Source organism: Odontesthes bonariensis, chromosome 18, assembly GCF_027942865.1.
Source record: "Odontesthes bonariensis isolate fOdoBon6 chromosome 18, fOdoBon6.hap1, whole genome shotgun sequence".
NCBI classification, from domain to species: Eukaryota; Metazoa; Chordata; class Actinopteri; order Atheriniformes; family Atherinopsidae; genus Odontesthes; species Odontesthes bonariensis.
The window spans coordinates 2,247,000-2,259,815 of record NC_134523.1 but is presented as its reverse complement, the minus strand read 5'-3'; the positions used below and the strand labels follow the sequence as shown (position 1 = coordinate 2,259,815).

The window sequence follows — 12,816 nt, the reverse complement described above, 5'->3', positions numbered from 1 at the left end:
TTCCCACACGCCAGCGCAGAGCAGAGCCCACGTTCGTCCCAGCATCGGTTACTCACCCTCTGCAGCTTACGTAAAGGCCTCTCTGCCTCTCTGTTCGCAGGAAACCTGACCAAGCACATGAAGTCCAAGGCCCACAGGAAGAAGTGCATGGAGATGGGGGTGCCGGAGGCGGCCATCGAGGACCAGGACGCCGAGGACTCGGGTAGGGGGCGGAGCCTCAGGCTGGGTTTTTTTTATTTTTACATGGCTCCCTGTTCTCTGTTGCTATGTGGATGAACGGTTCGGTCTAATTAGGAATTCCAAAAGCAGAAAGCAGCTTCTTCCTCGGTGAACTCGGAGCGTGTGGGCGGCGGGCGCCGCGCTCAGGAGGAGGAAACTGCTGCGTCTAATTTTAGAAAAGAGAAGCTGCCCGTCACGGCTTCTCTCTGTTCTGTTCCCCCCGATGGTGGAACGAACATACTGCATACTGCATACTTCCATACAACATACTATATACTGCATACTGCATACTTCCATACTACATACTGCATACTGCATACTGCATACTTCCATACAACATACTATATACTGCATACTACATACAACATACTATATACTGCATACTACATACTTCCATACTACATACTACATACTGCATACTGCATACTTCCATACAACATACTATATACTGCATACTGCATACTGCATACTTCCATACAACATACTATATACTGCATACTGCATACTTCCATACAACATACTATATACTGCATACTACATACTTCCATACAACATACTATATACTGCATACTACATACAACATACTATATACTGCATACTGCATACTACATACTTCCATACAACATACTATATACTGCATACTGCATACTTCCATACTACATACTACATACTGCATACTGCATACTGCATACTTCCATACAACATACTATATACTGCATACTGCATACTGCATACTTCCATACAACATACTGCATACTACATACTTCCATACAACATACTGCATACTACATACTATATACTGCATACTGCATACTTCCATACAACATACTATATACTGCATACTACATACTTCCATACAACATACTATATACTGCATACTACATACAACATACTATATACTGCATACTGCATACTACATACTTCCATACAACATACTATATACTGCATACTGCATACTTCCATACAACATACTATATACTGCATACTGCATACTTCCATACAACATACTGTATACTGCATACTGCATACTACATACTTCCATACAACATACTATATACTGCATACTGCATACTTCCATACTACATACTACATACTGCATACTTCCATACAACATACTATATACTGCATACTGCATACTATATACTGCATACTGCATACTTCCATACAACATACTATATACTGCATACTACATACTTCCATACAACATACTGCATACTACATACTATATACTGCATACTACATACTTCCATACAACATACTACATACTACATACTGCATACTTCCATACAACATACTATATACTGCATACTACATACTTCCATACAACATACTACATACTACATACTGCATACTTCCATACAACATACTATATACTGCATACTTCCATACTACATACTACATACTTCCATACTACATACTACATACTGCATACTACATACTTCCATACTACATACTGCATACTGCATACTTCCATACAACATACTATATACTGCATACTGCATACTTCCATACAACATACTATATACAGCATACTGCATACTTCCATACAACATACTATATACTGCATACTGCATACTTCCATACAACGTACTACATACTGCATACTGCATACTTCCATAAAACATACTATATACTGCATACTTCCATACAACATACTATATACTGCATACTACATACTTCCATACTACATACTACATACTGGATACTTCCATACTACATACTATATACTGCATACTGCATACTTCCATACGACATACTGCATACTGCATACTACATACTTCCATACGACATACTACATACTGCATACTACATACTTCCATACTACATACTACATACTGCATACTGCATACTACATATTACATACTGCATACTTCCATACTACATACTACATACTGCATACTACATACTGCATACTCTATACTACAAACCACATACTACATACTTCCATACTACATACTACAAACCACATACTTCCATACTACATATCACATACTACATACTTCCATCTACATACTAAATACCACATACTACATACTTCATACTACATACTGCATACTACATACTGCATACTCATCGATCAGACAGTATGCAGAGCGTTTACCCACAATGCATTTGGCTCCTGCCCGAGCCGAAATCAGCCGGCCTGAAGCTGATTTCCCTTAAGCTCTAAACTCTGTAAACTTTAGCAACATTTGAAACATTTTCAGGTGAGAAAGTAGTCGTTTAGATCCCCAACGTGTTGAAAACCTGACAAAATACCGGCTGTTTACAATTTTGTTCCCATGAATTCGGCGCTACTAAAGCTAGCCGCAGTGAGCTAACGCACTTCCTGTTATTTTCACAAAATAAAATACCCGTTGCCTTTTATCATAGGGAAAGCCATTACCTTACAATTGGTGCTTTTGTTTTGAAAACAGGAAGTGAACCTACCCTCGTTGTAGCTAGCTTGAAACTGCCGTTTTGACAGGAAATGACGATCGGCGACGTCACGTTACGTTGCATCTTGGGTAGTTTGAGTATGAGTAGTAACCTCATGATGCATACCCAACATTTAGGAGAATCTAGTATGCATCCGGGAACTTAAAAAAAGTTAAAGTTAGTAGGAGAAGTTGGCGGTTTCGAACACAGCCCATCTCTGCAGGAAACCCTGATCCGCCCTCTGAGGACGTCACCTGTTTCCTCCCAGCTCCTTACGTACTTATTTGTTTCCTAAATTGTCTTCCCATGTGTCTCGGTACCTAACTTATTGCACTTACTCCAGCACTAGTTATGCTCTTAGCTGTTTGGTTTTGGAAGAAAATGCACTTATGATTTCTGGTGACCTGAAGTTCTTTTGCCTACCGATGTGGAACGAAGTCGCTTTGGATAAAAGCGTCTGCAAAATGACCCTAATGTAATGTAATTAGATTAGATTAAACTTTATCGTCAAAGAGCAAGTACAGGTACAGGCCAATGAAATGCAGTTAGCATCCAACCAGAAGTGCAAAGGTGTGCATTTTATATATATACAGAATAATATGTACATAATATACACAGAATAAATACAGACTAAATATATACTCTATATATACTATGTAAATAAGTAACTGAAGATTAATAAATTAGACAATTAAATATAAATAGTGCCTGAATGTGATGTAATGCCTGAAAGCGTTCTGTGGTCAAAGTTAGTTTTTCCCAGAATTTAAACGTGTTCTTGTCTTCTCTCCCGCGCAGGAGACCGCAGTCAGCTGAGCGGCGCCGACCACCAGGACTCGGACGCCGACGACTCGGACGGGCCCGACGACGAGGAGAACGACGAGGAGGAGGAGGAGGACAGCCAGGCGGAGTCGGGCCTGTCCACCAGCCCGTCGGTGTCGGCCTCCCCGCAGCACGCCGCCTACAGGGAGGCGGAGCTCCCGCCCAGCGCGCTGCTCGCCCAGATGTGCATCAGCTCCATCAGCTCCGCCTCCCTCCCGCCGTCCCAGCGCCTAAGCCCCGCCCCCCTCCCAGCCTCTCCTCCACCCGTCACCACCACCTCAGACTCCTACGCCTCAGACCCAGAGTCGGTGCACATGATGAGCCCGGTGTCGCCCTGCCGGCAGATGTCCATTGACTACCCCGACTTTGACGTTCCCTTTAGCCCCCCCGGGCCCGGCGCCAAGCTAGGCCAGGTGAGCCCCCCGTCTCGTCTCTGCCCGTCTTGTCTCCGCCCCTTCCTGCCCTGTCCTTATGTTGTGTCCTGCATGTGCGGCGCCTCCTCAGAGCTCCTCTAAGGTCCCACAGAGTGAGTACCGTCAATTCCGGATTATAAGCCGCGGGTGGCCACATAGTAATATGAGATATTTACACAGAAAGATGCAATACATACTGTAAATGCTTTTTTTCCCCGAACAGTGCCTGTAACACGGCTAGTAACAAATAAAAAAAAAAAAAAAAAAAAAGACAGTAGCCTACCAGGAAAAGTCGTTGATCGACTTCAATTTAAAAGCTCCATCATACGCATTTCTTTGTCTGTTTTCCATGTTGACAGTGAGTACAAATGACCGATTTACAATAATTTAGTCGTGTAAGTGTGTTTGATTTACCGTACAATTTCATTGGACCACTGTGAAGCATTCCTTAATTGTATTGGTCTAATGTTACGGTGCAAAATGTTTTTGGCGGCATGAAAACAAAAGAAAAAAAAGCACATATTAGCGGCTTATAGTCCGGAATTTACGGTACCGGCGGGGCCCGTTGGACCGAACCATTCACACCTTTCAGCCACTGAGCACAGAAATAAGACGTTTCCTCTTCTTTTCAATCAATCAATCAATCAATCAAACTTTATTTATATAGCCCTTTACAATAGCCAACTGGTACTCAAAGTGCTTTACAACAGGATAAAAACAACAAAACATAAAACACGATTCAGAAATAATAAAAGTGCTGCAGGGCATTAAAAGCCTTCCACAAGTGCAATAAAATTAATTGAATAAAATTTGTATAAAATTAAGATAATTAAAAAAGAGCGGATACAATGGATGCATAGTGGCCCTAATCAGAGTTCCAACGACAGTCTATTATAAGCCGAAAAAAGTAGCGGCTTATAGTCCGGAATTTACGGTACCTGCGGGGCCCGTTGGACTGAACCATTCGCACCTTTCAGCCACTGACCACAGAAATAAGATGTTTCCTCTTCTTCTCCGCAGGCCTCCGGCGCTCCTCCCGCCGCGGCGTCCGGCGGGTCCGTCACGCCGGTGGACCGCGGCACGCAGACGGCCCAGTTCCCCCCGCAGGGAGCAGAGACGCACCTGTTCAGCCACCTGCCGCTGCACTCCCAGCAGCCGGCCCGCTCGCCCTACAGCATGGTCCCGGTGGGGGGCATCCAGCTGGTGCCGGCCGGCCTCGCCACCTTCCTGCCCATCCAGGCCGGTCCGGTCCAGCTCGCCATTCCGGCCATGAGCGTCATCCACCGGAACACGAGCCCGCTGCAGCCGCCCAACGCCGCCCTGCAGCCGGACCGCCTGCAGAACCAGGAGCCCATCGGCAGCATGGTGCCGTGCTTCCCTCTGGGTCAGGTGGCGGGCCTGGAGACGCTCATGGGTCTGTCCCAGCAAGGCCTGACGCTGAGCGCCACCCTGGGCCTGCAGGTTCTGGCCGCCAGCCCCACGTCCCAGAGCGGCGCTGGCCCGCAGACGCACGTCCAGGGCCTGCAGATCGTGAACATCGCGCTGCCGGCCCTGATCCCGTCTCTGAGCCCGCTGTCCGCTCTCAGCCCAGAGGCCCAAACCGAACCCGCCGCCGGTTCTGGACGGAGCTGCACGCCGGCTTCACCGCCAAACCCGACTTGCAGAGGCGGCGCCGCAGAACCCCCTCAGACTGTGGAACACAGAGAGAAGCCCCCCCCACCGCCGCCACGTGCAGCTCCACAGAGCCCGGCGGGTCGCCAACACCCGCCGGCGCCTGATGCCGACCCGGCAGCACCACGAGCACCACCAGCGAGCAGCTGGCAGACGGTGATCGACGACTATAACGAGGCGTCCAGCGATGACGAGGACAGGCTGGTGATCGCCACCTGAGCGGCAGGCGCCATTTGAGCAGCAGCTGAGCAGCCGCTGAGCAGCAGGCGCCTCCTGAGTATCAGGCGCCTCCTGAGCGGCAGGCGCCTCCTGAGCATCAGGCGCCACCTGAGCGGCAGGCGCCTCCTGAGTATCAGGCGCCTCCTGAGCAGCAGGCGCCTCCTGAGCATCAGGCGCCACCTGAGCGGCAGGCGCCTCCTGAGCAGCAGGCGCCTCCTGAGCAGCAGGCGCCTCCTGAGCATCAGGCTCCACCTGAGCAGCAGGCGCCATTTGAGCAGCCGCTGAGCAGCAGGCGCCTCCTGAGCAGCAGGCTCCACCTGAGCAGCAGGCGCCATTTGAGCAGCCGCTGAGCAGCAGGCGCCTCCTGAGCAGCAGGCGCCTCCTGAGCATCAGGCGCCACCTGAGCGGCAGGCGCCTCCTGAGCATCAGGCGCCTCCTGAGCAGCAGGCGCCTCCTGAGCATCAGGCGCCTCCTGAGCATCAGGCGCCTCCTGAGCAGCAGGCGCCACCTGAGCGGCAGGCGCCTCCTGAGCTGCTGCTCCTTTTTGTAACTTTTGTCACTTTGTACGACTGAGAACACTTTCGGGGCTTCGTCCCTCCAAAGCACAGATGCTGAACCTAAAACGTGCAATCACACACTTCTAACGGCGACCAATCCTTTGATTTCTACTCCCCTGTCGGCTCCAGACACTCGGGTTTCCTTTTTGTACATGTTGTATAGACGATTGTGCCTTTTTGGAGTTCCTTGTACATAATTCCTGATGAATTCAGTGATTGTTTGTGTTGATTTGCAGAAGTAAAGAGACGGAAAGCGGCAGATATCAGTTCTACTTTGGACTCTTCATTCGTAAATTTATGGAATTATAACTGTTGTTCTGGTAAATGTACATTTCTATGGATTATAGGGCAATGTTTCTGTGTACAGATGTTGTGTTCAAACTATTTATTATAATCCATCTCGTGCCCGTTATGACACATAAGTCCATAGCTTTGTGCATTATGGTAGCTTTACATTGCTGTATCAATATTCTGAACTGTATCAGTAAACATTTGTTTATGAAGCTTTCAGACGTCTCGCTGATAAATACTTATAAATATAAATACACTCACACGCAGTATGAGATTAAAATGCTCTTTAAAACTTTAGGAAACCAGATTAAGATTTTTTTTAAATCGAGTCTGTTCTGAGTTCTGATTCCGGATGTTTTTACTCTTTAACCTCACAGAGAACTTCATGTTATTTTACGTAAAAACGTTAAAACTGCAACAAATTCCAGAAAAGTTGAGACGGGTGCAGATTAGGGCCAAAAATGAGGCAAAAAAGATCTATCTGCCCCGGATGGATGGAGGAGGGATCGAGGGGTGGATCCTCCTCTCCATCTCTCCCTAACATTAAATGTTAGAATCTCTGACACACTCCAAACTTTTTGTGATTTTTGTAAACTGAGACTCAGAGTTGGAGGAAAAAGAGAAACTCCTTCAGATCAGATTAATCTCAGTTCAAATCTAAGAACTCTTTATCAAAGACAGCCGGACGTTAAAGGTGCCATGCAGTGTTAATTTCGTCAGCTTTTTTTAATTTAGTCTTAGTCCTAGTCACAATGTCGAAAATCATTTTTAGTCTTAGTCAAATTTTAGTCATTTTAGTCAACACTGTACATAATAGAACTTCTCCGCACACGGCGGCATGATCAATCATTATCATGCAGGTTGTTTTGTTGTCCTTCGCGTTGTAAACAAAATGGCTCCATACATCCAGGCGTTGTTTTCGCCCAGCTCCAACAAACCATATACCGGTATCCGAGCCCGACGCCATGACGACTGCAAAGTTGAACTAGCTACGGTTAAGTTATAGCTAGCTACCGGCTATGTTACTTGCCATGGGAAGGACCTAAACTCAACTGAACTGGACAGGCGCCGTGCAGAGACAAACAGGGCAACAGCGCGTAATCTTCTATGAAGTTCAAGAAACACTTATATTAACAATTACAAATTAATAATAAACAATTACATTTTTTAATGTCCATTTGTCCATGGCTTGTAAATTTCGTCATGTCTTAGTTTCGTTAACGAAAATCATTTTTTATTCTCGTCATATTTTTATTTTCTGGAAGCAATTTTGCGCGTCATCGTCTCGTCATCGTCACGGGAAAAAGGGGCGTTAACGAAATATTTTCGTCATCGTTCTGGTTGACGAAATTAACACTGGTGCCATGGCTCCTTTAAGGAGACTCACTGGATGCTTTGAGATGAATCCTCAGCCTGCGATTTAAAGCTCTCATCACATCTCCACATGTAGCTCAGGTTCAGGTGTGACCGCTGCTGTCAGCTGATGCTGAAATAAATCACAATAAATCATCAAACTTTAAATAAATCACAAGAAATCATCAAACTTTAACACATAAAACGTGTCAGGTGACTGAAAAGACGTCTAAACATGGAGAAATGACTCGTTGGGTTTAACTTTAAGTTTCACACCACAAAGGTTTTTACTTATAAAATGATTATTTTACATGTTTCTGAACCAGGTCCAGAAAACAGCCGGTAAGGAGCTGTCAGAGAACCTGGATCCGCCCTGCTCAGGGTGACTCATCATCCCCAGCAGGGAGTCGTCCTCCTCCTCCTCCTCCTCCTCCTCCTCCTCCTCCTCCTCCTCCTCCTCCTCCTCCTCCTCCTCCTCCTCCTCCTCCTCCTCCTCCTCCTCCTCCTCCTCCTCCTCCTCCTCCTCCTCCTCCTCCTCCTCCTCCTCCTCCTCCTCCTCCTCCTCCTCCTCCTCCTCCTCCTGAAGCAGAGCCAACAGAGACCCCTACAGGCCGCTGTCTGCCACTGCAGACGCAGCCTCACAAACCCCATCAGAACCAGAACCGCTCCACCAGCTGCAGTCTGATGAGATTAAATCTCTGAAACTGAGGAAAATAACTTGTGTTTTAAAATAATTGTCTAAAGAAACTGAAAAAATGTTAAAAACAAGATTTTTAAAACCATAAAAACCTGTTTTTTAGTGACTGAAACTGAAGCCGGTTTCTTATACATTACATATATATAACCGAGGCAGAGCCTTCAGTTATCAGGCCCCTCTCTGTGGAACCAGCTGCCAGTTTGGGAGGCAGAGCCTTCAGTTATCAGGCCCCTCTCTGTGGAATAAGCTGCCAGTTTGGGAGGCAGAGCCTTCAGTTATCAGGCCCCTCTCTGTGGAACCAGCTGCCAGTTTGGGAGGCAGAGCCTTCAGTTATCAGGCCCCTCTCTGTGGAACCAGCTGCCAGTTTGGGAGGCAGAGCCTTCAGTTATCAGGCCCCTCTCTGTGGAACCAGCTGCCAGTTTGGGAGGCAGAGCCTTCAGTTATCAGGCCCCTCTCTGTGGAACCAGCTGCCAGTTTGGGAGGCAGAGCCTTCAGTTATCAGGCCCCTCTCTGTGGAACCAGCTGCCAGTTTGGGAGGCAGAGCCTTCAGTTATCAGGCCCCTCTCTGTGGAACCAGCTGCCAGTTTGGGAGGCAGAGCCTTCAGTTATCAGGCCCCTCTCTGTGGAACCAGCTGCCAGTTTGGGAGGCAGAGCCTTCAGTTATCAGGCCGTCATCATTGTTGTCATTAACTTGTGTTTCTCTCTCTCAGCAGGTATCTGGCCTGGTGTTACGCTGCTTGTTGTCCCCTCTTTCCTGTCCTCTCAGCCCCAGCTGGTCCAGCCAGATGGTTCCTGGTTCTGGTTCTGATGGAGGTTCCTTCCTGTTCAAAGGGAGTTTTTTCTCTTCACAGTCGCCTTGTGCAGCTCAGGACGGCGGATTGGACCAGAGAGAAGTTTCAGTGAATCTGTTGGTTTCCTGAGCTGAAACTTTATTTAACTGGTTCTGTGTGAACTGGACTCATTTAGAATTTAATTACAATATGACTGTATTAGAGTTAATTGGACCGAATCTTTGAAGTGATAAAATATATTAAAAAAATTCAAATTTATATGTAAAATTTAACTGAATTGATACCTGAAGGCTTCATAAAAGGTAACAAGAGGACAAAAGTTGGTATTTTGTTAGTTTCTGAGCTCTTCTCCCACATGAAAACATTTCAGGTGTAATGTTTCCTTTACCACAAACATTTCCAAATCTGCAGGACGTGAAACAATTCATGGTTCAGGGCGCCATCTGCTGACAGTCTGCAGAACTTTACTTCCAGGCAACTCGTCAGCATCAACAAGAAAGAAACCAGCCTCAGAAGAAGAAGAAACTTTATAAAGCTTCCTCCTCTCATCTCTGTCCCACGGTCAGTGGAAGAAGAAAAAAAAGCCAAAAAAGCAGCTGTTTGATGATTTTTCTACTTTATCAGACTGTATAAAGTCTGAAATCATTCATTTCATTGTTCATCTCTCCCAACTTTGCTCTGCAGTAAAAAGAAAAAGTGAATTAAAATGTTTTAAATCATCTTTTTCAGTTTTTTTTAAACACAAAAATATTAAATTCAATTCAATTCATTTTTATTTATATAGCGCCAAATACAACAAATGTCATCTCAAGGCACTTAGATAATAAAGTCCAATTCAAGCCAATTGGAATTCAATTAATTGATTAATTATTCATAAAAAATCCAATTCGTTCATATAGAGTCAATTCAAAAACAATTTCTTAGCTAAGGAAACAAACAGATTGCACTGAAAAATCTGTTTAAAAAACTACAAAAAGTAATTTAATGTCAATAAAAATCACATCTAAAATGAAATCTGACGTTTGTCATCCTAAATCTTTTTATTTTAAACCTCATATTCCTTAAAAAAAAGATCAATTATTAATGAAAGAACCCTTTTCTAATCACAGGTTGTCTCAGGTTATTAGCAGCCACCAAACCACTGAATCTTTATCTGAAAGATAAAGCAAGGCTTCAGCTCAGGTCAGGTGGAGCTGCAGCGCCCCCTGCTGCCCGGCAGGTGGAGCAGCTTCTCCCGGAGGAGGTGGAGGAGGAGGAGGAGGAGGAGGCGCTGATATAAAGTCAAAGGGCTGCACATGTGGGGCCACAGTGACAACGGAGCCTGACGGATAAACCATCACCTTTTACCGCTGAAGGATTATTTCTTTTGCGTTCTGAACGCTGGAAAATGGACCCGAACCTTTGGATTCCCGTGCTGTCAGTGATGTACTCCTGGATGTTCTGCACAGGTAACTTCTTCCTCTAACAGATTCAAACCTTTAGTCCGAAGTTAGGTGTGAGCGCGTGGGGTGACTCCAGGTGAAATCCCGCCTCAGAGAAGGAGAAAGGAGACTTTTACGCACCGCTGTTAAACTTAATTTGATGGTGTTTACTTTGCAGCCCTGGCGGCTCCCGCTGCGCGCACCAGCCCCGCCGTGCATGTGCGCAACAAGCGCTGCTCCTGCGCGACTTTCCTGGACAAGGAGTGCGTGTACTTCTGCCACCTGGACATCATCTGGGTCAACACACCTGAGTGAGTGGCGCAGAGAGTTCCCGCTGTTCTGCTAACTTTGAAATGAAAACAACCTGAAACTGTTTGGAAATGTGAGTTTTAAGCTCGTCTGCTGCACATTTTCCGGATTCTAAGCCTTCATTTTCCCCTCTAATGTGTGCGTAAAGGCGCGTGGTCTCCTACGGAATGGGCAACGCACCCCGGGCCAGGCGCGCTCTCGCGGACTCCATGGTAACCGGCCACGGACCCCGCTGCCAGTGTCTCCGGGAAACCGACCGCGGCTGCAGGGACTTCTGCCTCAGGTGGGTCATTCAGCGCGTAAACATCACGCACACGCGCGTCTGATTCGGGAACAGTCTGTCACTTTCCCCGCGTGTACGAGCACGTTCTGTTCTGTTTCATGAAGCGGCTCTGACCGACTTGTGATCCCGCTCACAGGCACGACAGGGCGGCAGAGACGCCGCTGCGCTCCCCGGAGGACGCCGGCTGCGCGGGGGCGCGCTGCGGACACGCGCCGGGAGCCGACACGGGCGGCACCGAAAGGTAAGACAAGAGGAGGCGGAGGAAAACTTCTGTCTGTCTGTCTGTGTTTGGAACATAATGGACTATCACAGCCGGAGGCAATGAGAACTAAATATGTCCGCGCGCATCAGTCCCGCGCGCGTAAAAGCCCGAGCGTAAAAGTGTTCAAACTAAGATTCAATTCAAGATTCAAAGGTTTATTATCATATGTGCAGTTAGAACAATGAAATTCTTTAGTTTTTTGCCCGCACTGGATGTCCAAATATAATAAAAGATAAGTTAAAATAAGCATGCAACAACAATAAATAGTAGAAATAAAAATGTAGAAATCCAGCTTGTGTAAATAAATACTAAATAAGTAAATAGTAAATAATAACTGGTTGCAGCTTAAGGCTCCGTGTTGGTGGTTAAATGAAGCAAACAGAGCTCAGAATCTGAATCCTGAGATCAGATGAAGCCTGCAGCTCATTCCTCTGAGATGTTCGGAGCTGCTCGTGTTGCGTCATGTTTTAAAGCTCTCATCACACCTCCACATGTTCCGACCTCAGCTTCTGGTGCGCGTGTGTGTGACCGCTGTCTGTGTTTGTCTGCAGGATGAAGAGCCGCGGCAGTGCGCGGGTGCCTCTCGCGGCGCTCCGCGCTGCGCTCCGGGCGGCGCGCAGAACCCGCCGGCTGCCGGAGAGCTGGCGGCCGGGCCGGCGCCACCGGCCGGCGGCGCCCTGAGCGGGACACCTCGGCCCATCGGCAGGGGGAGCGTTTACACTTGGAGGCAGGACTGTGGCCCCGACCCGAGGAGGGTCAGAACCAAGAAGAAACATTTCAAACCCGAGGAGGAGCTCGGGCTCCACTCTCGGACACCATTTACTGCCTTTCCATAACAGGTGGTCTCCTGTTGGACAGCTGCTGGGACTCATGTTATCGTTCAGCTTTTTATCCTAATTTATGTTTCCACTGAATGTGTCTGTTTCTATTTATTTATTCTCTCTGGTGGCCATATTGGTCCTCATGTTTGGTTTGTCATTTCCATGAAATGGTTTGTCACTAAGGTGCCGAATTCTGGCCAAACTTTAATAAATTGTTCTGCACTTATTTAACACGAACAGTTCCAACTCCTCCTTATTGTGCTCCTTTA

The 12,816-nt window shown here is 46.8% G+C and overlaps 2 protein-coding genes across 3 annotated transcripts in view; both read left to right on the top strand.

The window, feature by feature from the left end:
- Positions 1-6,829, top strand: part of hivep1 (HIVEP zinc finger 1) — an 85,726-nt gene extending 78,897 nt beyond the window's left edge. For both annotated transcript variants that reach the window (XM_075450501.1, XM_075450500.1), the window contains 3 exons: positions 101-202; positions 3,436-3,872; positions 4,893-6,829. In XM_075450501.1, the coding sequence (XP_075306616.1) occupies positions 101-202; positions 3,436-3,872; positions 4,893-5,762 (1,409 nt within the window). In that variant the 3' untranslated portion in view covers positions 5,763-6,829. The remainder of the gene's footprint in view (positions 1-100; positions 203-3,435; positions 3,873-4,892) is intronic.
- Positions 6,830-10,751: 3,922 nt separating this feature from the next.
- On the top strand, positions 10,752-12,407 carry edn1 (endothelin 1). The gene is made up of 5 exons (XM_075450335.1): positions 10,752-10,899; positions 11,051-11,183; positions 11,330-11,464; positions 11,601-11,705; positions 12,278-12,407. Exons 1-5 carry the CDS (start codon positions 10,839-10,841, stop codon positions 12,405-12,407), a joined length of 564 nt encoding a protein of 187 aa, XP_075306450.1. The 5' UTR covers positions 10,752-10,838.
- Positions 12,408-12,816: the final 409 nt, after the last annotated feature.

What these genes read in the sequence shown, in the direction of transcription:
- edn1 (XM_075450335.1), top strand. Translation starts at nt 10,839, where the DNA reads ATGGACCCGAACCTTTGGATTCCCGTGCTGTCAGTGATGTACTCCTGG. An exon ending in ATCTGGGTCAACACACCTGA is followed by an intron (nt 11,184 to 11,329) that starts GTGAGTGGCGCA and finishes GTGTGCGTAAAG; the next exon opens with GCGCGTGGTCTCCTACGGAA. An exon ending in TGCAGGGACTTCTGCCTCAG is followed by an intron (nt 11,465 to 11,600) that starts GTGGGTCATTCA and finishes TCCCGCTCACAG; the next exon opens with GCACGACAGGGCGGCAGAGA.